The 25940-nt window shown below is 40.2% G+C and overlaps 1 protein-coding gene across 1 annotated transcript in view; it reads right to left on the reverse strand.

The window, feature by feature from the left end:
* Positions 1-25940, reverse strand: part of LOC102809395 (ubiquitin carboxyl-terminal hydrolase 20-like) — a 53655-nt gene that overhangs the window by 14645 nt on the left and 13070 nt on the right. The window contains exons 5-13 of the mRNA XM_085492366.1: positions 18353-18492; positions 16890-16972; positions 16633-16702; positions 11169-11282; positions 10305-10383; positions 9479-9995; positions 8679-8779; positions 7691-7739; positions 429-546 (exon numbers count right to left, since the gene is read on the reverse strand). Coding sequence (XP_085348492.1) covers positions 429-546; positions 7691-7739; positions 8679-8779; positions 9479-9995; positions 10305-10383; positions 11169-11282; positions 16633-16702; positions 16890-16972; positions 18353-18492 — 1271 coding nt within the window. The remainder of the gene's footprint in view (positions 1-428; positions 547-7690; positions 7740-8678; positions 8780-9478; positions 9996-10304; positions 10384-11168; positions 11283-16632; positions 16703-16889; positions 16973-18352; positions 18493-25940) is intronic.

The following is a 25940-nucleotide window of genomic DNA, read 5'->3' on the forward strand; positions in this document are numbered from 1 at the left end:
AAAATTTGATTAGTGGTTCTTGAGATAACGGTGGAACAAAAAAAGTGACATACATACATACATACATACATACATACATACATACATACATACATACATACATACATACATACATACATACATACATACATACATACATACATACATACATACATACATACATACAGACAGACAGACATACAGACAGGGTAACTGCAAAGACTCCCTTTTGTGCTTCGCACACGGGAGTCAAAAACTTGTAATCATTAAAGGTCTGAGTTTAATTGATAAAAACAATATTTGGTAATATGAGGTTATCATGAAACATACAAACAAAGTATAATGTATGACGACTGTACCAACCTACAAATAGCAGAGGTTGATGTGATCCTGTACTGCCTAAGTGCATACTTTTTGGTATTCATGTCAGGGTAGTACAAATAACTAACCTTCTCATCCAATCATATATCCATGAAATCCAACCCTGGGAGTTGTATGCATCAGCGCATGTACCAATCTTTACTGTACTATTCTGAGATGCATGAATACGTACCAAATCATCCTTCCCTGAAGTGAATATGTATATATGTGTACAATAAAACTATTTTTCAATCAGCTAAGAGAAATTATTATTGGAATTACCCAAAGACGATACAAAATACATACTGTAACCATTTTAAATGAACAAATTTTGCTTGTTAGTAAAAATCACAAAATTAGGCGAGGGTTCTCCGAACCCGCCTATTCACATAGTTCATACCCACCATAGACTTCGGTCAGTCAAAATGACTATTTTGAACTGTAGGCATTAATCAGCGATTCTGCCGGTGACGGAGAGATAGAATCTAGGTCAGGGGAAGCCCCATGACCCCAAGATTCTTTTTCCCTTACGTCATGAACCACGTGACCGAGCCCATATGGCGACGCCATAGACGGCTGTACAATCACTCTGGTTCCTTTCTCCGCATCGAGGACTTAGACCAACGCTACGGAAAGAGTGGGGTGGTTGGGGGGGACCCGGAGTCTATGGTGGGTATGAACTATGTGAATAGGCGGGTTCGGAGAACCCTCGCCTAAATTCACTACGTTCAATTACCCACCATAGACTCCAGTCAGTCAAAATGACTATTTTGAACTGTAGGCAGAGTCAGACGCCGGTAGGTGGCGGGTTTTCCGAGCAAACAGAAAAATGATGAAAGTCTCTTCCCAGTCCGGGATGAAATACAATAATCACTCAACACCCTGGTTAAGGCCCAAAAAGGGTGGTGTCTTACCTTGCCTGTGCTGTTCATGGAGCAAGAAGCCAAAATGCTGCTACGGTGACAGGGTTCGGTGTGCCCAAGAAAGCTAGACCCCAACCCAATTCTGGGGGGTAGTAAGCTTTCGAAGTAAAGATCGAAACAGTTCTGCATGAGGGCATAGGCCGTAAAGCGGGACCTGGAAGCTTCCAGGGGAGTGCTGACGGTAGAGAAATCTGTCCGCATAAAATGCCGAGACTGACTTATTGCCTACGCAGGGACCCTTGCGGTCGTTCGGGCTGGGTCAGCAAACCAAGACTGACCCGCTACGACGGGACCCAACCTAGAGAGACCCTTTTCAATGGATTCGGTGTCTCTTAGGTGGTAGTTGATAAAGACGTTCTGCGTTCTCCAGAAGCCGGCCCTCCATGTGTGCTCGAGGGGGGGCGCCTGACGCTAGCACTGCCGAGTTAGCAATCACACAGACCTCATGCGCTCGTACTTGGTGTCTCTGCAAGCTCTGTGTCGAGGAAGTCAAAGTATTATAGACTTTTAATACAGTCGCAGTAAACCACCTGGTTATGGAAGTTGGGGAGGCCGGCCTATCCTGCCTGCCTGGGCCATAACACAAAGGTATGTGCCTGGCACCCCATCCCAAATCCTTAGTACAGTTTGGTGGCAACTCCGTGCTCGAACCGGGCAGAGAAGCAATTCCTCCTGACCCTCCGAGCAGACAAAATTTGACAGCCGGGGGATGACGATCGGGTGAGGATCGTGTCCTGGGATTGGTTCTAGGCGAGAAACCCGATTCGTGTCTTTAGCACAACTTGATTGTCCATAACGGCGGTACATCATCCGAGAAGGACAATGCCCCCAGCTCTGGCCGACGCCTACCTGAGGCGAGGGCCAGTAGGAAGACTATTTTCCACGTCAAAAATTTGAGTGGTGCTGATCGGAGAGGCTCAAAGGGCGGTATGCTTAGAGCGGACAACACAGCCGACAAGTCCCAGTTGGGTGGTTCCCTTGTATGGGGTCTCAGCGTCTGGAAAGCAGTAAATAGTCTCCTAATAATAAGACAATCGGCTAGTCTTGTTCTCGTACGTTTGAATTAAGGGGACAAGGCCGACCTGTAGCCAACGATCGCTGCGTAGGACAAACCCACTTCGTCAAACAGGTGGACGAAGGAGCCTGCTACCTGGCCAATAGAGGGATGGTATCGATCAATCTCCCTTCCGCTACACTAACCAGTGTATGCTCGCAGCCTAGAAATGTAGGCCGCGTTGGTGGAATCCCTGTTCGCCCTGGCCAGGACGTTGGCAGCCCGCTCAGATAAGGCTTTCGTATGTGCGGGTCTACTGAGAGCCTCTATGCGTGTAAGTGATACCTGCTGGGCTCGTTGGTAGTGCGCCGTCTGGTTGGGACGGCAGGTCCGGTAAGTCCGGAAGCACTGCTGGTGTTTCGACTATCGTTTCCGACAGAAGTGGAAACTAGGCCTTGCTTGGCCAATTGGGTGCGACCAATGATAATATGCAGGTGTGCACGAAGTTTTCTCCGGTGCCCGGTGAACTAGCGGGAAGGGAGGAAAGGCGTACACAACTAAGTGGGTCCGCGGGGTAGCAAAGCGACCCTGGCCCAGGCTCCTGGAGTCAGCAGGAGTGTTACATACGTCGGGAGCTTGGTGTTCCGGGGTGCGGCAAACCGGTCTAACCTTGGACCGGCCACAGCCGAAACAGCCTGGAGGCTACCCACTGGGGTATCAGCCACTCCGTGTTCTGGAGACGGAGCCGCCCTGAAAGGGCGTCGCCAGACTGTTCCTCACCCCTGGAAGGTGGTGTGCGGTTAGCTCCACATTGTATTCCAGGCACCAAAGGAGGATTTGCTCCGCTAGGACTGACAACGATGGGGAATGCGTCCCCCCCCCTCCTTCTTGAAGGAGACCACCGCTGCGTTGCCTGTGCGGGGCAGGACTCTGTGGTCTCGAACTACGGGTAGAAAGCGTGGTAGTGCTAAGTACACTGCTCTCAGTTCGAGCCAGTTGATATGGTAGTCCCGAAACTAATGCGGGAGCCATATCCTTGGGCTTGTTCGTCCAATAGATGCGCTCCCCAACCCTGGGGGGAGGCATCTGTTACCAGAGTCATACCTGCGGCGAGCGGGTCCAAGGGGGCCCTTCTGCCCGAGGTTGGCCAGTGACGACCACCAGGGCAGGGCTTCCTTCACTTGGTCCGAGATCGAAACCCGCCTATCTAGTTCCCATAGGAGAGCTCGGCGTTATAACAAGCGTTATACCGGGCGGCTGCGTAGTGCAGCCTGGGGAACAACCCTTCGAACCGAGGTCATCATTCCAATGATCCGCATTAGTTCACGGAGGGACACTGAGGGAACGCTGACTAGGCATTCGGCTAGGCTGCTTAGCGCTAAGCAATATGCTTGAAATAGCTAAGCCAAGCTTACCTCTGTGTCAAAACTCCATGCCCAGGGACACCAACTACGCATTGGGTCGAGGTGGGACTTGTCGATTTATTAACGAGCCCAACTGGTGAAGTAAATCCTGTGTTAGCCTGACGCGTTTGGCTATTAACCCCTTGCCCGGGTTGTTGGTAACCAGTAGTCTGGGTACGGATTGAGGTGTACCGACATCTGGTGAAGCAGCAGCACTACCTGTTTCATCACTCTGGTGAACACGTAGGGCGCTGTGCCTAACCTGAACGAGGAGGCACTCGAAATTCGAATACTTGGCCCAGCTGGGCGATTCGAAGGAGATGGCAACTCGCTGGGTGCATCGGTATGTGCAGGTAGGCCCCGCTTAAGTCTAGTGGGGCTAGCCAGTCGAAACGGTGGATGGAGAGAAGAACCCTGAATGGTGTCTCCATGTGGAACCGATCGAGGAGCACGTACTGATTCAGTCTGCCTAGGTCCAGAACTGGACGCCCGCCACTTGTAGATTTGGTACTACGAACACATTTGGGTAGAAGCCTGGACTTAGTTCCGGCTGATGTACCCTGTGTATGGCACCTTTTCCCAGCAAACTGCTACTTCCTGTCTGATTGCTTCCGCCTTGCGGGAGGCCCCTGGCAGTGCCCAACAGGGGAGACACTGACGGGGGAAATGGAGATTTCAGCGGTATCCCGTAACAGAATGTCACCACCTGGAAAGGTCCAGGGATCGGTCACCCTCTGTCTCCAAACCAGACTACACCGGCGCAATATGTGTATGACAGGGATATGTGGCCATGTGTTCGGCAGTTGCGAGGGGGGGTGCTCTCTTCTCCCATGAGGTGAGTTCCCCAAGGCCTGAAGTAGTCACTAAGTTGTGACCTGGCCACTCGCCGAACACATGCCTGTCCCCCCGGTTGCAGAGGTGAGCGTCAAACACACTTCCCCAGCTGCCGGGGTAGACGTCCGCCCAGGGAGGGTGAGGAGCCACCACCTGGCTCTTTCCTCCCTGGGGGCGCGCCACTACTCTTCCCTCCCATGGAAGGGTATGAGCGCTTGCCTCCTGGCTGACTCTGGCTAGCGGACGACGCCCTAGGGCGTTGTGTTTTCTGTGCTTTGGGTGCCCTCCGCTTGCCCTTGGCAGGGCCAACTGGCTAGCGGATTCGATCTGAACCCTCTGGTTCATTGCACTCCGAAGCTCCGAGACTGTACCCACCATTCCCTGAACAAAGAGGGTTGAAGATGTCCAGTCTGCGTCACTGAGGTGGGGACGTACCTCCCCCCGACTCAGCTTGTCGGTGAAAACACGTGCGTCTAAGGCCGCGTCTCGTAGCACAGTAGTGGCCCGGCCAAGAGAGCCAGGTGACACTAGATGTGCGGTGGCCCACCAGTAAAAGTGTCGCCTGGTCTAGGAGGCTGGTGCATTCTGCCTCCGAGGTCCCCAGAGTCCTGGGCGCGCACAATAATGCGCTCAAGCAACTCTGCCCTCAGGGCTGGATGGGTCGTCTCCGATTGGCAAGAACGCCCATAGAACGCGGCTGTCCCCTTTTGCCCGGTTTGCCAAACGGAAATTCGTAGTACCAGGGTCTGGGGAAGGAGCCTTGGGATTCGGTTGGGGGCGTTTTGGTCTCATCCCACGCTATGGGGTCTGATCCCGAAACCACACCGACCGGGTAGCGTTTGGTCCAGCGGGAAGTGTTGCCTAATGTCTTCTCCACCCGGGGGCCTTAAGCGTTACGTCCTCCGCGGCTGACCAACGTCCACCCATCAACACCGTTTGCGTGCTCAGCGCCCCACTCCGCACTCGGACGGACAGGGAGAGACGTGCCGACGGGGTTGCTTTGGATCCCGACGCCCGTGATCCCATAAGCATTGAAGCAACCTTAAGTGGTCGCCTTAGGATCAAGGGTGGGGGTATTTACATCGTATCACTGGGATCGATGATACCCCATATCACCCCAAAAGCGTGGCTCACCGAGTCATTACGAATGGAAGACTCTGAGGGACCGCCCGGAGTACCGGCTGTATCCGACACGAGCGAACTGAGTTTCCTTTCACTTTAAATATGTGAGAGGGAGCGTGTTCGACTGTGTGTCTCATGACAGTGTCGGTTCCCTCTGGGGACGCCCGTGGGTCGGTAAGAAAGGAGTCAAAACCCACAGCGGAGACCGGACACAAGGATAAATTCATTACCGTTGTACCGTTACCGCGTGACGAACCCTGGCTGGCTGAAAGTAGGGGGGATCAACGTGTGCCCTGACCTGAAAGCCCTGCCCCGAGATCGGAGGCTTGGCTGCCAGCACCCCGTTGGCAATCAGTGCCCAAGGCTCCAGAGGAGGCCTGGTGCAATTAGCCTGAGCCTCGGCCTCACCCAAAATTAGTGGGAGAGCCGCGGCTGGGAACGGGGGTTCCCCGGAAGAGACGTGTTTGAACGCAAACATGCTTTCAAGTCTCTTCCTGCTTGCCCACCGAGGGGCCGCAGTGGAAACAGCTCGCTCCGACTGCGTCTGATCTACCTGGCCTGCCAGGGACGCAATTGCCCCGACAGTCCTTCGACCAAAGCCCTCAACTCGGAGGCAAACCCGGCGCCGTGCGAGGAAGGGTCCACAAAGGGACCCGCAACGGGCCCCATAGGAGGAAAGCCTCCAGGGGCTCAGCCTCGCTGCAGCCGGTAAAATCGGGTAAACCACCGCCTGAAAAAACAGACTGTGAGGATGCCCTCCGATCAGCGGGGGGAGACCGAGAAAAATATCGGTACCTCCACCATCAGGCCTCCTACTCAACGTCCCGGTACACGAAGCACCGGTAGCCGAGAGTGAGGACTTTCCACTCATGCCAAACACGCAACTCACTTTAACCGATTTGTTTACTGGACGCGCGACCTTGCTGTGACGCGGTCAGTCTCAGCGATTTTGATGGCTCTGAAAGGCTCAGAACTCCAGTGAAAAACACACACCTTCACGCAAAAACCCTGAACCCCGGATGCGGGTTCTATGCTGGTAAATTCTGAATATAACCACTGCACAGTCGACTCGAAACACGAGGAGACCAAAAAAAAAAATGGCAGCGAGCCCTGGGGCTGTCATTACATCTATACATTGCTAAATACATTGTAAATAAAAGACGACATGCATGAGGGAAAAAACGAAATACAGTTGTAAAAGGTGCCGCCGCGAAACCAACAAGTGGTTACGTAGTGGCGCCGGGTTTTAATTTCTTTGTTGTGAAAAATACTACACACAAAGGGGAAAACGACACGAGGGTAAAAATGACAAGGAAAACTTATCCTACCAGCTACAATGTCGGATGCCGTGCAGCGGCAACAACCCAAGCTAGAGACCCGGACAGGAAAAAAAACGCAGGCGATCCAGGCAGAGCTCGCTAGACTTGATCTCCATTCGATGCGGAGAAAAAGAAGAGTGATTGTACAGCCGTCTATGGTGTCGCCATATGGGCTCGGTCACGTGGTTCGTGACGTAAGGGAAAAAGATTCTTGGGGTCATGGGGCTTCCCCTGACCTAGATTCTATCTCTCCGTCACCGGCAGAATTGCTGATTAATGCCTACAGTTCAAAATAGTCATTTTGACTGACCGGAGTCTATGGTGGGTAATTGAACGTAGTGAATTTTTGTTGCAGTGAAAATTTCTCTACTGCCCTCCAACAGAGCATTAGTGACATCATGAATACCATAAAATCATGAAAAATCCCAGCAGTGAAATAAAATGGTTTACATTATTACCCTTTTCACCACCAGAATTCTTGCCCAAATATTACTGCAAATTTTTTTTATATTCTTCAATATTTCTTGAAATGTATGCTAATTTTGGAGCCAACAGACAACATTTGAGTCAATTTTCAATTTTTACTCAAAAAATTTGTTTTTTTTTGTCCCAATCTTCTGAAGAAAAGTGCAGACTATAAATGGGACTATTTAGTGAATTTGTGATGAAAACAGGGATCTGGTGGTGAAAATGTTAAGACATGAAATTATCAGGTTTGAAAGTATTTGTGACTATAATTTACAACACTGTGCTTACCTGGAATGGGCAGTGACAAGTCTTGAAATGTTTCCTTGGTGCTGGACAACTAAAAAAGAAATAAGTAATTTATGAAGTGTTTGCAGAAACAATCCCTAACAATAACGTCAGTTGAGATGAAATCCACAAAAAGGGTAACTAGTGATGGCAGCATCCCTATTAGTACATTACTAATATTCAATACTCACAGTATTACATGTCAAACACTGCACTGAACTCAATACTCACAGTATTACATGTCAAACACTGCACTGAACTCAATACTCACAGTATTACATGTCAAACACTGCACTGAACTCAATACTCACATTATTACATGTCAAACACTGCACTGAATTCAATACTCACAGTATTACATGTCAAACACTGCACTGAACTCAATACTCCCAGTATTACATGTCAAACACTGCACTGAACTCAATACTCACAGTATTACATGTCAAACACTGCACTGAACTCAATACTCACAGTATTACATGTCAAACACTGCACTGAACTCAATACTCACAGTATTACATGTCAAACACTGCACTGAATTCAATACTCACAGTATTACATGTCAAACACTGCACTGAACTCAATACTCACAGTATTACATGTCAAACACTGCACTGAACTCAATACTCACAGTATTACATGTCAAACACTGCACTGAACTCAATACTCACAGTATTACATGTCAAACACTGCACTGAACTCAATACTCACAGTATTACATGTCAAACACTGCACTGAACTCAATACTCACAGTATTACATGTCAAACATTGCACTGAACTCAATACTCACAGTATTACATGTCAAACACTGCACTGAACTCAATACTCGCAGTATTACATGTCAAACACTGCACTGAACTCAATACTCACAGTATTACATGTCAAACACTGCACTGAACTCAATACTCACAGTATTACATGTCAAACACTGCACTGAACTCAATACTCACAGTATTACATGTCAAACACTGCACTGAACTCAATACTCACAGTATTACATGTCAAACACTGCACTGAACTCAATATTTTACCATCAAAGATATCTGATATCACACTTCTATAAGTGATTGATTTCTTCTTTTTCCTTTTACCTGTAACACAATCAATAATGATCAGAATCTGACAAACACAGAAGTTTTCAATCACAAAATGTGTATATACACGTAGTGTAGAAGGATAAGCATTTTCCAATGCATAGTCCCTGTATATGATTGTGTATTTGAATGTTAAAGACATAGAATCCTGATTGTTATAAGTGAGTAATAAGAGTAGTTTTGGTGTGTAAGATAACAACAACATAACATAACGTGAAAATCTGTATCTCATGGCATTTTCACCATGCATGTGACAATGAATTATATCACGTTTATAGCAAGAAAACAAATGTCAACAGCATAGCACAGCAACCTCCAGTAATCACAACATGCCTATGTATCAGATAAGTTAAGTACAATGTATGAGTGAAATTTGAAGAGAATTTATCCAGGGGTTTCAGAGATACAGCTATTGATGTATGCACACATATTAAAATTTGTCTGAACTAGGACTAATATACTAAGCAATTAAGGCATACAAACTTTAGCCATCAGCTACATTGAACATTGAATCAATAAATAGAAACTGGTTTTGCTGAATTAACAAAATTTCTGAATGCATCGCACCATGTCATATTCAATGTGGGACCCATGCTACATATACAACACATGTGAAAAAGTTTGTAAATACGTTAATTGATGAAAGTGATGCTCATACCTATCCTATGTTAGACAAACAAATACAGAGGCACTTACCAAACTCTTTACGTCCATGTAAGTCTCCTTTCCTTGGACTTCGTTGTGATTCTTCCTTTTGTGCCTTAGTTTCCACAGTATCAGTCACATCTGTACTCCGTGATTGTACATCATTTCCACTACCCCCTCCCAGTTTAATTTCACAAGCACACTTCTCGCATTTATCTTTATTTGTATCCGGATGGTTTTTGTTCTTCCGACCTTTATCTCTTTTCTTATGTTTCTTGCTTGTACTACTTTTCGTACATTCTTGCACAGTGCATTTTGTACCTTTCAAACAATGATCACAAATACGAATGCCGGAAACACTCAGTGTATCGGCACTGCCGGGACTCAGTGAATGAGTCTCACTGTCTGGTAACACAACCAACTCGCGCGATCGTTCTCTACGATGCCCTAATGTGTGAACAGTTTTGGGTTCATCTTCTTCGTCGTCATCATCATCAAAAGTCGGTAGCGGTTCTTTTAATTCTTCATGCATTCGATCCATTAGACATCGGAGAAACTCTTGGGTATCCTGATGAGAAAAAACATTACGATTAATGTTGCCTAGTTTTTATTTTTATTTGTTTTATTTATTTTTTGTTTATATATATTTGGTAGTTTTTTAAAATTTTGGTAATATCAAGTACCAATAATATGCAATATTTAGTTTGCTCAAGAAATGTGTTTAATGTTTATAGCACAAACAAGTTGGAACTAAAATGTCTTTTTTTTTATTCCTATCTCACTTGAGCGATTGTTTTATAAATAGTAACAACAAATTTAACTTTATATCTAGTTGATATACGAGACTACAGAAATAGAACTATTCGTATTTTTTTACCTGTTGCACAAATCCCCTAAACATGGGATATACAAGTTTTATACCATGGACTAGTGTAGATGGGACAACATAACTACGTCTGTTGAAAAAAGTAAAACCACTTTCAGTTTATATCATTAATAAATATTATTATACATCTGTCACCATAATGCCATAAGTTACAACGTGCCGTAATTTTTATTTTAGGGGTTATTTTCATCCTACCATATAAGGAAATACGAATTCCAAATATCGAATGAATATGCGCGCAAGTGTCCTCTAATAATAAAAACAAACATGGCTGCCACCAGAGTTTGACCGGACTCCACACAAAGAATTTTGTTGATTCTGTTCTAAACTTTTTGGATTTCGACATTCCCATGGTGTATTCTAATAAGATGTATAATAATAAGGTTATTATGAGAATACCTCAAAGTATGCACTCAGACAGTACGCAGCGCATCAACCCCCGCTGCGCGTCAGTCGATACTCCAGCTGTACTGTCTTTGTGAGGTATTCTCGTAATATTATTGTACTTTATAATTATAATTACAAATAATCTTTAAGTTGCCTTCACATTTTGAAATCTACGAGGTACTACCCCTGTGTACAGGTAATGACAAATTAACAGCAGGATATGAATTTAGGAGGGTTTCTTTAAATAGGTTAGATTGAGAATTGTTTCATAATATATTCATAATATCAAAAACCTTCGCTGTAAGGCCAGGAAAAAAAAATTCTCTGTTTCTCGTTTCATGGAAATTTTAAAATGAGACGATTAACAAATTAATCGCCTCGACTGCGCCAGTCTAGGTTACACCACGTCCTATACAGTTAGGATGGAATCAATGAACATCAGAGTGAAAATAGGTGCTGATGTCTTACCGTCTTCTGTCCCATATTTCAGACGTCAGTTTCTGGTAGCTCTTACTAACAGCTGGCTTGGCATCTGTCTTCAAAAAACCATCGCATTCCAAAAAGAATTGAGTCAATGGTGGGCTGGGGCAAATATAGAAACAATAAGAATTGAGTCAATGGTGGGCTGGGGCAAATATAGAAACAATAAGAATTGAGTCAATGGTGGGCTGGGGCAGTATAGAAACAATAAGAATTGAGTCAATGGTGGGCTGAGGCAAATATAGAAACAATAAGAATTGAGTCAATGGTGGGCTGGGACAATATAGAAACAATAAGAATTGAGTCAATGGTGGGCTGGGGCAAATATAGAAACAATAAGAATTGAGTCAATGGTGGGCTGGGGCAAATATAGAAACAATAAGAATTGAGTCAATGGTGGGCTGGGGCAATATAGAAACAATAAGAATTGAGTCAATGGTGGGCTGGGGCAAATATAGAAACAAAAAGAATTGAGTCAATGGTGGGCTGGGGCAAATATAGAAACAATAAGAATTGAGTCAATGGTGGGCTGGGGCAATATAGAAACAATAAGAATTGAGTCAATGGTGGGCTGGGGCAGTATAGAAACAATAAGAATTGAGTCAATGGTGGGCTGAGGCAAATATAGAAACAATAAGAATTGAGTCAATGGTGGGCTGGGACAATATAGAAACAATAAGAATTGAGTCAATGGTGGGCTGGGGCAAATATAGAAACAATAAGAATTGAGTCAATGGTGGGCTGGGGCAAATATAGAAACAATAAGAATTGAGTCAATGGTGGGCTGGGGCAATATAGAAACAATAAGAATTGAGTCAATGGTGGGCTGGGGCAAATATAGAAACAAAAAGAATTGAGTCAATGGTGGGCTGGGGCAAATATAGAAACAATAAGAATTGAGTCAATGGTGGGCTGGGGCAATATAGAAACAATAAGAATTGAGTCAATGGTGGGCTGGGGCAAATATAGAAACAATAAGAATTGAGTCAATGGTGGGCTGGGGCAAATATAGAAACAATAAGAATTGAGTCAATGGTGGGCTGGGGCAAATATAGAAACAATAAGAATTGAGTCAATGGTGAGCTGGGGCAAATATAAAACAATAAGAATTGAGTCAATGGTGGGCTGGGGCAAATATAAAACAATAAGAATTGAGTCAATGGTGGGCTGGGGCAAATATAAAACAATAAGAATTGAGTCAATGGTGAGCTGGGGCAAATATAAAACAATAAGAATTGAGTCAATGGTGGGCTGGGGCAAATATAGAAACAATAAGAATTGAGTCAATGGTGGGCTGGGGCAAATATAGAAACAATAAGAATTGAGTCAATGGTGGGCTGGGGCAAATATAAAACAATAAGAATTGAGTCAATGGTGGGCTGGGGCAAATATAGAAACAGTAAGAATTGAGTCAATGGTGGGCTGGGGCAAATATAGAAACAATAAGAATTGAGTCAATGGTGGGCTGGGGCAAATATAGAAACAATAAGAATTGAGTCAATGGTGGGCTGGGGCAATATAGAAACAATAAGAATTGAGTCAATGGTGGGCTGGGGCAAATATAGAAACAATAAGAATTGAGTCAATGGTGGGCTGGGGCAAATATAGAAACAATAAGAATTGAGTCAATGGTGGGCTGGGGCAATATAGAAACAATAAGAATTGAGTCAATGGTGGGCTGGGGCAAATATAGAAACAATAAGAATTGAGTCAATGGTGGGCTGGGGCAAATATAGAAACAAAAAGAATTGAGTCAATGGTGGGCTGGGGCAAATATAGAAACAATAAGAATTGAGTCAATGGTGGGCTGGGGCAAATATAGAAACAATAAGAATTGAGTCAATGGTGGGCTGGGGCAAATATAGAAACAATAAGAATTGAGTCAATGGTGGGCTGGGGCAAATATAGAAACAATAAGAATTGAGTCAATGGTGGGCTGGGGCAATATAGAAACAATAAGAATTGAGTCAATGGTGGGCTAGGGCAAATATAGAAACAATAAGAATTGAGTCAATGGTGGGCTAGGGCAAATATAGAAACAATAAGAATTGAGTCAATGGTGGGCTGGGGCAAATATAGAAACAATAAGAATTGAGTCAATGGTGGGCTGGGGCAAATATAGAAACAATAAGAATTGAGTCAATGGTGGGCTGGGGCAAATATAGAAACAATAAGAATTGAGTCAATGGTGGGCTGGGGCAAATATAGAAACAATAAGAATTGAGTCAATGGTGGGCTGGGGCAAATATAGAAACAATAAGAATTGAGTCAATGGTGGGCTGGGGCAAATATAGAAACAATAAGAATTGAGTCAATGGTGGGCTGGGGCAAATATAGAAACAATAAGAATTGAGTCAATGGTGGGCTAGGGCAAATATAGAAACAATAAGAATTGAGTCAATGGTGGGCTGGGGCAAATATAGAAACAATAAGAATTGAGTCAATGGTGGGCTGGGGCAAATATAGAAACAATAAGAATTGAGTCAATGGTGGGCTAGGGCAAATATAGAAACAATAAGAATTGAGTCAATGGTGGGCTGGGGCAAATATAGAAACAATAAGAATTGAGTCAATGGTGGGCTAGGGCAAATATAGAAACAATAAGAATTGAGTCAATGGTGGGCTGGGGCAAATATAGAAACAATAAGAATTGAGTCAATGGTGGGCTAGGGCAAATATAGAAACAATAAGAATTGAGTCAATGGTGGGCTGGGGCAAATATAGAAACAATAAGAATTGAGTCAATGGTGGGCTGGGGCAAATATAGAAACAATAAGAATTGAGTCAATGGTGGGCTGGGGCAAATATAGAAACAATAAGAATTGAGTCAATGGTGGGCTGGGGCAAATATAGAAACAATAAGAATTGAGTCAATGGTGGGCTGGGGCAAATATAGAAACAATAAGAATTGAGTCAATGGTGGGCTAGGGCAAATATAGAAACAATAAGAATTGAGTCAATGGTGGGCTGGGGCAAATATAGAAACAATAAGAATTGAGTCAATGGTGGGCTGGGGCAAATATAGAAACAATAAGAATTGAGTCAATGGTGGGCTGGGGCAAATATAGAAACAATAAGAATTGAGTCAATGGTGGGCTGGGGCAAATATAGAAACAAAAAGAATTGAGTCAATGGTGGGCTGGGGCAATATAGAAACAATAAGAATTGAGTCAATGGTGGGCTGGGACAAATATAGAAACAATAAGAATTGAGTCAATGGTGGGCTGGGACAATATAGAAACAATAAGAATTGAGTCAATGGTGGGCTGGGGCAAATATAGAAACAATAAGAATTGAGTCAATGGTGGGCTGGGGCAAATATAGAAACAATAAGAATTGAGTCAATGGTGGGCTGGGACAATATAGAAACAATAAGAATTGAGTCAATGGTGGGCTGGGGCAAATATAGAAACAATAAGAATTGAGTCAATGGTGGGCTGGGGCAAATATAGAAACAAAAAGAATTGAGTCAATGGTGGGCTGGGGCAAATATAGAAACAATAAGAATTGAGTCAATGGTGGGCTGGGGCAAATATAGAAACAATAAGAATTGAGTCAATGGTGGGCTGGGGCAAATATAGAAACAAAAAGAATTGAGTCAATGGTGGGCTGGGGCAAATATAGAAACAATAAGAATTGAGTCAATGGTGGGCTGGGACAATATAGAAACAATAAGAATTGAGTCAATGGTGGGCTGGGGCAAATATAGAAACAATAAGAATTGAGTCAATGGTGGGCTGGGGCAAATATAGAAACAAAAAGAATTGAGTCAATGGTGGGCTGGGGCAAATATAGAAACAATAAGAATTGAGTCAATGGTGGGCTGGGGCAAATATAGAAACAATAAGAATTGAGTCAATGGTGGGCTGGGGCAAATATAGAAACAATAAGAATTGAGTCAATGGTGGGCTGGGGCAAATATAGAAACAATAAGAATTGAGTCAATGGTGGGCTGGGGCAAATATAGAAACAATAAGAATTGAGTCAATGGTGGGCTGGGGCAAATATAGAAACAATAAGAATTGAGTCAATGGTGGGCTGGGGCAAATATAGAAACAATAAGAATTGAGTCAATGGTGGGCTGGGGCAAATATAGAAACAATAAGAATTGAGTCAATGGTGGGCTGGGGCAATATAGAAACAATAAGAATTGAGTCAATGGTGGGCTGGGGCAAATATAGAAACAATAAGAATTGAGTCAATGGTGGGCTGGGGCAAATATAGAAACAATAAGAATTGAGTCAATGGTGGGCTGGGGCAATATAGAAACAATAAGAATTGAGTCAATGGTGGGCTGGGGCAAATATAGAAACAATAAGAATTGAGTCAATGGTGGGCTGGGGCAAATATAGAAACAATAAGAATTGAGTCAATGGTGGGCTGGGGCAAATATAAAACAATAAGAATTGAGTCAATGGTGGGCTGGGGCAAATATAGAAACAATAAGAATTGAGTCAATGGTGGGCTGGGACAATATAGAAACAATAAGAATTGAGTCAATGGTGGGCTGGGGCAAATATAGAAACAATAAGAATTGAGTCAATGGTGAGCTGGGGCAAATATAGAAACAATAAGAATTGAGTCAATGGTGGGCTGGGGCAAATATAGAAACAATAAGAATTGAGTCAATGGTGGGCTGGGACAATATAGAAACAATAAGAATTGAGTCAATGGTGGGCTGGGGCAAATATAGAAACAATAAGAATTGAGTCAATGGTGGGCTGGGGCAAATATAGAAACAATAAGAATTGAGTCAATGGTGGGCTGGGGCAAATATAGAAACAATAAGAATTGAGTCAATGGTGGGCTGGGGCAAATATAGAAACAATAAGAATTGAGTCAATGGTGGGCTGGGGCAAATATAGAAACAATAAGAATGTTTTAGTATGATTTGATAACCACAAATACATAATTGCTGTATTAATGTCATATTTATTTTTCAAAAAATGTATGTTTTTGTTTTGTTTTTGTTGGCATTGAAATGTAACAATGGCAACTGTGATTTTAAATGAATTTAGAAGGGATAATAGTGAAAAAAAGTAGACCTAAAAATTTATCCAGTCAACTTTTGAAAATAACCAATTTCAATATCTCCTGATTAATCAGCAACAATCAGCTAATATTTCACCCATGAGTCTCTTTGGATTTTTTCACAAGATGGCCACCATTTTGGAGTACAAAACAAGTAAGGAGAAAACTAAAAATCTTGTTCCCATGGAAGTCAAGAATACGTATTTCTTGTTTTTCCAAGAACTACTGAGGTAAATTTTTTTCCTTCACTTATATTTTTTATTTACTAATTACAATTAGAATTGCAGTAGTTACATTTGTGACCTCAAAACAGACCTTTAGTTGTTATTTTCACAATATAGAATATATCTTTATTAGAAATTAAAATTAAATATGGTCATAATAAAACAGAATATCAAGCACACTTGAATTGATTGCATACCAGTTTGACAGTGCCTGCAGGGCAGCATTCAGATAACATGTGTTGCCAATATTCTTCAATCCAGTTAGTCCTATTAAGAAGTCATATACAACATTAACACAACGACTGTCAATACTAAATCAAACACTCTGCTGACTCACAATGATGACATCTATGTATCACCTAAGTATCTTACTTCAAACAACATTGAGATGAGAGAAGATGCAGAGATTAAAATTGAAGACAAGAACTAGATGGGATGATTGCAACTCACTAACCTCTAGGTTTGACATCACTATCATTATCATCGTTAGAATCAGAATCATCATCAAAATTCTGGGTATTAACTTCTGGTGGTGCTCTGTGAATAATAATATTCAAGTTATTAGTATGTATGACACATCTCATTAATTAAGCAAATGGGAGTTGATTAACTTCTAGTCATTATTATTTATTTGTTTTAGTTTGGTACTGCATTTAGGTTGTCTTTACAAAATGCCTATAAAATTTAACAAAATAACTGAGGTGATATTTGATATTTTACATAGTGTAACCTCACTTACCATACAACAAACAATAAGAAAATATGGATTCAAATGTTCGGGCATTACTCTATCATAACCAAAAATGTTACTCTCATATATACTGATATTTACTGGTGTAAAAGTGATTCAAAGCACTTATCTAGGAAGGCCAAACTGGGTCCCTCGGTATTAGTTCTGAATATCCCATATGTCAATGTTTTAAATTGTGCGGTGACTCAACTCAACTCAACTGTATTGTGATCGATACTAGGTCCCATGTGAATGTAACATACTCGGCCGCCGCGTTAGCGCCCATGCCCAGGCAAGCGCCAACCCCCCACTTTTGCGAAATTTTTTATATTTGGGGTCACATTCGACAAAGCGCCCACCCTTTAAAAATGCAACTAATTTAATCTTGGTCTTGCGTAACGAATCTTGGTAATCGTTTTTATATGATACAGCATGGATATCGACCGCTGTGAATATGTTGTGAATACGTAGACCACGGTAACCGTGCGTAAACTACGCTTCGAGAATGGCCTATTAATACAAGTAAAATGCGGTAAATATTTCATGCCATATTCAGTTTACTTCTCAAAATTGGCTAGTTACTAGTTTTTTGGAAACACCATGTCGTTTATTCGCTGAAATCAATTCCAACAGATCGTACTTCGACATCGATAATTCACTTCTGCATTGCGTCGGTACAACACAGCATTCTGATTGGTTAATAACCAACTTGACCCATTAGTTCAAAGGACGCTGCTGCAGGTCAAATCTGCAAATGCATCATAGCGGAAAGTGATTTTCATCGAGAGTTTGTGTACGATCTAACACCTTCATCAGTGGATATAATGATGAGAATTTTGACTTCGACTATGTTCCAACAGACTCAAATGTTTTTAATTTCATAAATTCTGGTGGTACGTAATTAATATTGTAATAAAATGTGCATATTTTTTGTGATCATTTCTGTTTCTTCTTTGTGAAAATCAATGACGACGCAACTAATTTCGTAATTTGATTTTTCCTCAAAGACGTAATCTGTCACATGATGAATCAAATTTTCATTTACACTCTTTTTCTTTTAGCCCCCACCCCTAAAAAATCACGATTTTGTGAGTTGAGGCCCCTGGGCGCTAACGCGGTCGAGTACAGTAATACAAATTGTTTACATTACACATGAAAGCATACTGCACAAGGAGTTTATGACCTACCTTATATGGGCATTCCGTCGTCGCAGTTCCAGGATAGACTTCAAGTCAGGATAGTTATTCTTCAAAAACACTTCAGTTTCACAATTATAACACCACACACGGAGAGTTGTTAGATTCATTGTCAGTGAATGGGATGAACTCTATTTAACAAACCACATGTTTAAAAGGATTAATAGATAAAGCATTAACAAAATATTTACTAAAATTGTTTTAATAATGAATGGGAGATGTTGTACAATGCCAAAGATTTGTAAGATGAATAAATACAAGTGGGGTAATATGTGATGAAACAAGAATTGAAGAAGAACTGAAAATAATCATAAAATCACAAAACATGCACATCTAGAAATCCTAAAAAGTGAATGAGTTTAATAGTTAATGAAATAGCTAGTGGTCGTTTCTGGTTGTTGCCACAAAAATATAGTCAAGTCTCTAGTCATTGTATGTATCAGATAAAAATAAGTGCAGCACATCTTTTTTTTTTTTGTTCTTTCAAATAAAATATGAAGAATAATACAAATTTTAAATGTCTAATACTGGTGAGATATGATTTGTAATATGGTTTGTACTGTAATGATTTGTGTATATGATCTCACCTTGCTATGGTTTGTACTGTAATGATTTGTGTATATGATCTCACCTTGCTATGGTTTGTACTGTAATGATTTGTGTATATGATCTCACCTTGCTATGGTTTGTACTGTAATGATTTGTGTATATGATCTCACCTTACTATGGTTTGTACTGTAATGATTTGTGTATATGATCTCACCTTGCTATGGTATGTACTGTAATGATTTGTGTATATGATCTCACCTTGCTATGGTTTGTACTGTAATGATTTGTGTATATGATCTCACCTTGCTATGGTTTGTACTGTAATGATTTGTGTATATGATCTCACCTTACTATGGTTTGTACTGTAATGATTTGTGTATATGATCTCACCTTGCTATGCTTTGTACTGTAATGATTTGTGTATATGATCTCACCTTGCTATGGTTTGTACTGTAATGATTTGTGTATATGATCTCACCTTACTATGGTTTGTACTGTAATGATTTGTGTATATGATCTCACCTTGCTATGCTTTGTACTGTAATGATTTGTGTATATGATCTCACCTTGCTATGGTATGTACTGTAATGATTTGTGTATATGATCTCACCTTGCTATGCTTTGTACTGTAATGATTTGTGTATATGATCTCACCTTGCTATGGTTTGTACTGTAATGATTTGTGTATATGATCTCACCTTGCTATGCTTTGTACTGTAATGATTTGTGTATATGATCTCACCTTACTATGGTTTGTACTGTAATGATTTGTGTATATGATCTCACCTTGCTATGGTTTGTACTGTAATGATTTGTGTATATGATCTCACCTTGCTATGGTTTGTACTGTAATGATTTGTGTATATGATCTCACCTTACTATGGTTTGTACTGTAATGATTTGTGTATATGATCTCACCTTGCTATGGTATGTACTGTAATGATTTGTGTATATGATCTCACCTTGCTATGGTCTGTACTGTAATGATTTGTGTATATGATCTCACCTTGCTATGGTTTGTACTGTAATGATTTGTGTATATGATCTCACCTTACTATGGTTTGTACTGTAATGATTTGTGTATATGATCTCACCTTACTATGGTTTGTACTGTAATGATTTGTGTATATGATCTCACCTTACTATGGTTTGTACTGTAATGATTTGTGTATATGATCTCACCTTGCTATGGTTTGTACTGTAATGATTTGTGTATATGATCTCACCTTACTATGGTTTGTACTGTAATGATTTGTGTATATGATCTCACCTTGCTATGGTTTGTACTGTAATGATTTGTGTATATGATCTCACCTTACTATGGTTTGTACTGTAATGATTTGTGTATATGATCTCACCTTGCTATGGTTTGTACTGTAATGATTTGTGTATATGATCTCACCTTGCTATGGTTTGTACTGTAATGATTTGTGTATATGATCTCACCTTACTATGGTTTGTACTGTAATGATTTGTGTATATGATCTCACCTTGCTATGGTATGTACTGTAATGATTTGTGTATATGATCTCACCTTGCTATGGTTTGTACTGTAATGATTTGTGTATATGATCTCACCTTGCTATGGTATGTACTGTAATGATTTGTGTATATGATCTCACCTTACTATGGTCTGTACTGTAATGATTTGTGTATATGATCTCACCTTGCTATGCTTTGTACTGTAATGATTTGTGTATATGATCTCACCTTGCTATGGTTTGTACTGTAATGATTTGTGTATATGATCTCACCTTGCTATGGTTTGTACTGTAATGATTTGTGTATATGATCTCACCTTGCTATGGTCTGTACTGTAATGATTTGTGTATATGATCTCACCTTACTATGGTTTGTACTGTAATGATTTGTGTATATGATCTCACCTTGCTATGGTTTGTACTGTAATGATTTGTGTATATGATCTCACCTTGTTATGGTCTGTACTGTAATGATTTGTGTATATGATCTCACCTTGCTATGGTTTGTACTGTAATGATTTGTGTATATGATCTCACCTTGCTATGGTTTGTACTGTAATGATTTGTGTATATGATCTCACCTTACTATGGTCTGTACTGTAATGATTTGTGTATATGATCTCACCTTACTATGGTTTGTACTGTAATGATTTGTGTATATGATCTCACCTTGCTATGGTTTGTACTGTAATGATTTGTGTATATGATCTCACCTTGCTATGGTTTGTACTGTAATGATTTGTGTATATGATCTCACCTTACTATGGTTTGTACTGTAATGATTTGTGTATATGATCTCACCTTACTATGGTCTGTACTGTAATGATTTGTGTATATGATCTCACCTTACTATGGTTTGTACTGTAATGATTTGTGTATATGATCTCACCTTGCTATGGTCTGTACTGTAATGATTTGTGTATATGATCTCACCTTGCTATGGTTTGTACTGTAATGATTTGTGTATATGATCTCACCTTGCTATGGTTTGTACTGTAATGATTTGTGTATATGATCTCACCTTGCTATGGTTTGTACTGTAATGATTTGTGTATATGATCTCACCTTGCTATGGTCTGTACTGTAATGATTTGTGTATATGATCTCACCTTACTATGGTTTGTACTGTAATGATTTGTGTATATGATCTCACCTTGCTATGGTTTGTACTGTAATGATTTGTGTATATGATCTCACCTTGCTATGGTCTGTACTGTAATGATTTGTGTATATGATCTCACCTTGCTATGGTTTGTACTGTAATGATTTGTGTATATGATCTCACCTTACTATGGTTTGTACTGTAATGATTTGTGTATATGATCTCACCTTGCTATGGTCTGTACTGTAATGATTTGTGTACATGATCTCACCTTGCTATAGTTTGTACTGTAATGATTTGTGTATATGATCTCACCTTGCTATGGTTTGTACTGTAATGATTTGTGTATATGATCTCACCTTACTATGGTTTGTACTGTAATGATTTGTGTATATGATCTCACCTTGCTATGGTTTGTACTGTAATGATTTGTGTATATGATCTCACCTTGCTATGGTTTGTACTGTAATGATTTGTGTATATGATCTCACCTTGCTATGGTTTGTACTGTAATGATTTGTGTATATGATCTCACCTTACTATGGTCTGTACTGTAATGATTTGTGTATATGATCTCACCTTACTATGGTTTGTACTGTAATGATTTGTGTATATGATCTCACCTTGCTATGGTTTGTACTGTAATGATTTGTGTATATGATCTCACCTTGCTATGGTTTGTACTGTAATGATTTGTGTATATGATCTCACCTTACTATGGTCTGTACTGTAATGATTTGTGTATATGATCTCACCTTACTATGGTTTGTACTGTAATGATTTGTGTATATGATCTCACCTTGCTATGGTTTGTACTGTAATGATTTGTGTATATGATCTCACCTTGCTATGGTTTGTACTGTAATGATTTGTGTATATGATCTCACCTTGCTATGGTTTGTACTGTAATGATTTGTGTATATGATCTCACCTTGCTATGGTTTGTACTGTAATGATTTGTGTATATGATCTCACCTTGCTATGGTTTGTACTGTAATGATTTGTGTATATGATCTCACCTTGCTATGGTTTGTACTGTAATGATTTGTGTATATGATCTCACCTTACTATGGTTTGTACTGTAATGATTTGTGTATATGATCTCACCTTGCTATGGTTTGTACTGTAATGATTTGTGTATATGATCTCACCTTGCTATGGTCTGTACTGTAATGATTTGTGTATATGATCTCACCTTGCTATGGTCTGTACTGTAATGATTTGTGTATATGATCTCACCTTGCTATGGTTTGTACTGTAATGATTTGTGTATATGATCTCACCTTGCTATGGTTTGTACTGTAATGATTTGTGTATATGATCTCACCTTGCTATGATTTGTACTGTAATGATTTATGTATATGATCTCACCTTGCTATGGTCTGTACTGTAATGATTTGTGTATATGATCTCACCTTACTATGGTTTGTACTGTAATGATTTGTGTATATGATCTCACCTTGCTATGGTTTGTACTGTAATGATTTGTGTATATGATCTCACCTTGCTATGGTCTGTACTGTAATGATTTGTGTATATGATCTCACCTTGCTATGGTTTGTACTGTAATGATTTGTGTATATGATCTCACCTTACTATGATTTGTACTGTAATGATTTGTGTATATGATCTCACCTTGCTATGGTTTGTACTGTAATGATTTGTGTATATGATCTCACCTTGCTATGGTCTGTACTGTAATGATTTGTGTATATGATCTCACCTTACTATGGTTTGTACTGTAATGATTTGTGTATATGATCTCACCTTACTATGGTTTGTAATGTAATGATTTGTGTATATGATCTCACCTTACTATGGTTTGTACTGTAATGATTTGTGTATATGATCTCACCTTGCTATGGTCTGTACTGTAATGATTTGTGTATATGATCTCACCTTGCTATGGTTTGTACTGTAATGATTTGTGTATATGATCTCACCTTACTATGATTTGTACTGTAATGATTTGTGTATATGATCTCACCTTACTATGGTTTGTACTGTAATGATTTGTGTATATGATCTCACCTTGCTATGGTTTGTACTGTAATGATTTGTGTATATGAACTCACCTTACTATGATTTGTACTGTAATGATTTGTGTATATGATCTCACCTTGCTATGGTTTGTACTGTAATGATTTGTGTATATGATCTCACCTTGCTATGGTCTGTACTGTAATGATTTGTGTATATGATCTCACCTTACTATGATTTGTACTGTAATGATTTGTGTATATGATCTCACCTTGCTATGGTTTGTACTGTAATGATTTGTGTATATGATCTCACCTTGCTATGGTCTGTACTGTAATGATTTGTGTATATGATCTCACCTTACTATGATTTGTACTGTAATGATTTGTGTATATGATCTCACCTTGCTATGGTTTGTACTGTAATGATTTGTGTATATGATCTCACCTTACTATGATTTGTACTGTAATGATTTGTGTATATGATCTCACCTTGCTATGGTTTGTACTGTAATGATTTGTGTATATGATCTCACCTTACTATGATTTGTACTGTAATGATTTGTGTATATGATCTCACCTTGCTATGGTTTGTACTGTAATGATTTGTGTATATGATCTCACCTTGCTATGGTCTGTACTGTAATGATTTGTGTATATGATCTCACCTTACTATGATTTGTACTGTAATGATTTGTGTATATGATCTCACCTTGCTATGGTTTGTACTGTAATGATTTGTGTATATGATCTCACCTTGCTATGGTTTGTACTGTAATGATTTGTGTATATGATCTCACCTTACTATGGTCTGTACTGTAATGATTTGTGTATATGATCTCACCTTACTATGGTTTGTACTGTAATGATTTGTGTATATGATCTCACCTTGCTATGGTTTGTAGTGTAATGATTTGTGTATATGATCTCACCTTGCTATGGTCTGTACTGTAATGATTTGTGTATATGATCTCACCTTGCTATGGTTTGTACTGTAATGATTTGTGTATATGATCTCACCTTGCTATGGTTTGTACTGTAATGATTTGTGTACATGATCTCACCTTGCTATGGTTTGTACTGTAATGATTTGTGTATATGATCTCACCTTGCTATGGTTTGTACTGTAATGATTTGTGTATATGATCTCACCTTACTCTGGTTTGTACTGTAATGATTTGTGTATATGATCTCACCTTGCTATGGTTTGTACTGTAATGATTTGTGTATATGATCTCACCTTACTATGGTTTGTACTGTAATGATTTGTGTATATGATCTCACCTTGCTATGGTTTGTACTGTAATGATTTGTGTATATGATCTCACCTTGCTATGGTCTGTACTGTAATGATTTGTGTATATGATCTCACCTTGCTATGGTTTGTACTGTAATGATTTGTGTATATGATCTCACCTTACTATGGTTTGTACTGTAATGATTTGTGTATATGATCTCACCTTGCTATGGTTTGTACTGTAATGATTTGTGTATATGATCTCACCTTGCTATGGTTTGTACTGTAATGATTTGTGTATATGATCTCACCTTACTATGGTTTGTACTGTAATGATTTGTGTATATGATCTCACCTTACTCTGGTTTGTACTGTAATGATTTGTGTATATGATCTCACCTTGCTATGGTTTGTACTGTAATGATTTGTGTATATGATCTCACCTTACTATTGTTTGTACTGTAATGATTTGTGTATATGATCTCACCTTGCTATGGTTTGTACTGTAATGATTTGTGTATATGATCTCACCTTGCTATGGTCTGTACTGTAATGATTTGTGTATATGATCTCACCTTGCTATGGTTTGTACTGTAATGATTTGTGTATATGATCTCACCTTACTATGGTTTGTACTGTAATGATTTGTGTATATGATCTCACCTTGCTATGGTTTGTACTGTAATGATTTGTGTATATGATCTCACCTTGCTATGGTTTGTACTGTAATGATTTGTGTATATGATCTCACCTTACTATGGTTTGTACTGTAATGATTTGTGTATATGATCTCACCTTGCTATGGTTTGTACTGTAATGATTTGTGTATATGATCTCACCTTGCTATGGTCTGTACTGTAATGATTTGTGTATATGATCTCACCTAGCTATGGTTTGTACTGTAATGATTTGTGTATATGATCTCACCTTACTATGGTTTGTACTGTAATGATTTGTGTATATGATCTCACCTTGCTATGGTTTGTACTGTAATGATTTGTGTATATGATCTCACCTTGCTATGGTTTGTACTGTAATGATTTGTGTATATGAACTCACCTTGCTATGGTTTGTACTGTAATGATTTGTGTATATGATCTCACCTTGCTATGGTCTGTACTGTAATGATTTGTGTATATGATCTCACCTTACTATGGTTTGTACTGTAATGATTTGTGTATATGATCTCACCTTACTATGGTTTGTACTGTAATGATTTGTGTATATGATC

This window comes from Saccoglossus kowalevskii, chromosome 17 (assembly GCF_978046115.1).
Source record: "Saccoglossus kowalevskii chromosome 17, keSacKowa6.1, whole genome shotgun sequence".
Taxonomy (NCBI): domain Eukaryota; kingdom Metazoa; phylum Hemichordata; class Enteropneusta; family Harrimaniidae; genus Saccoglossus; species Saccoglossus kowalevskii.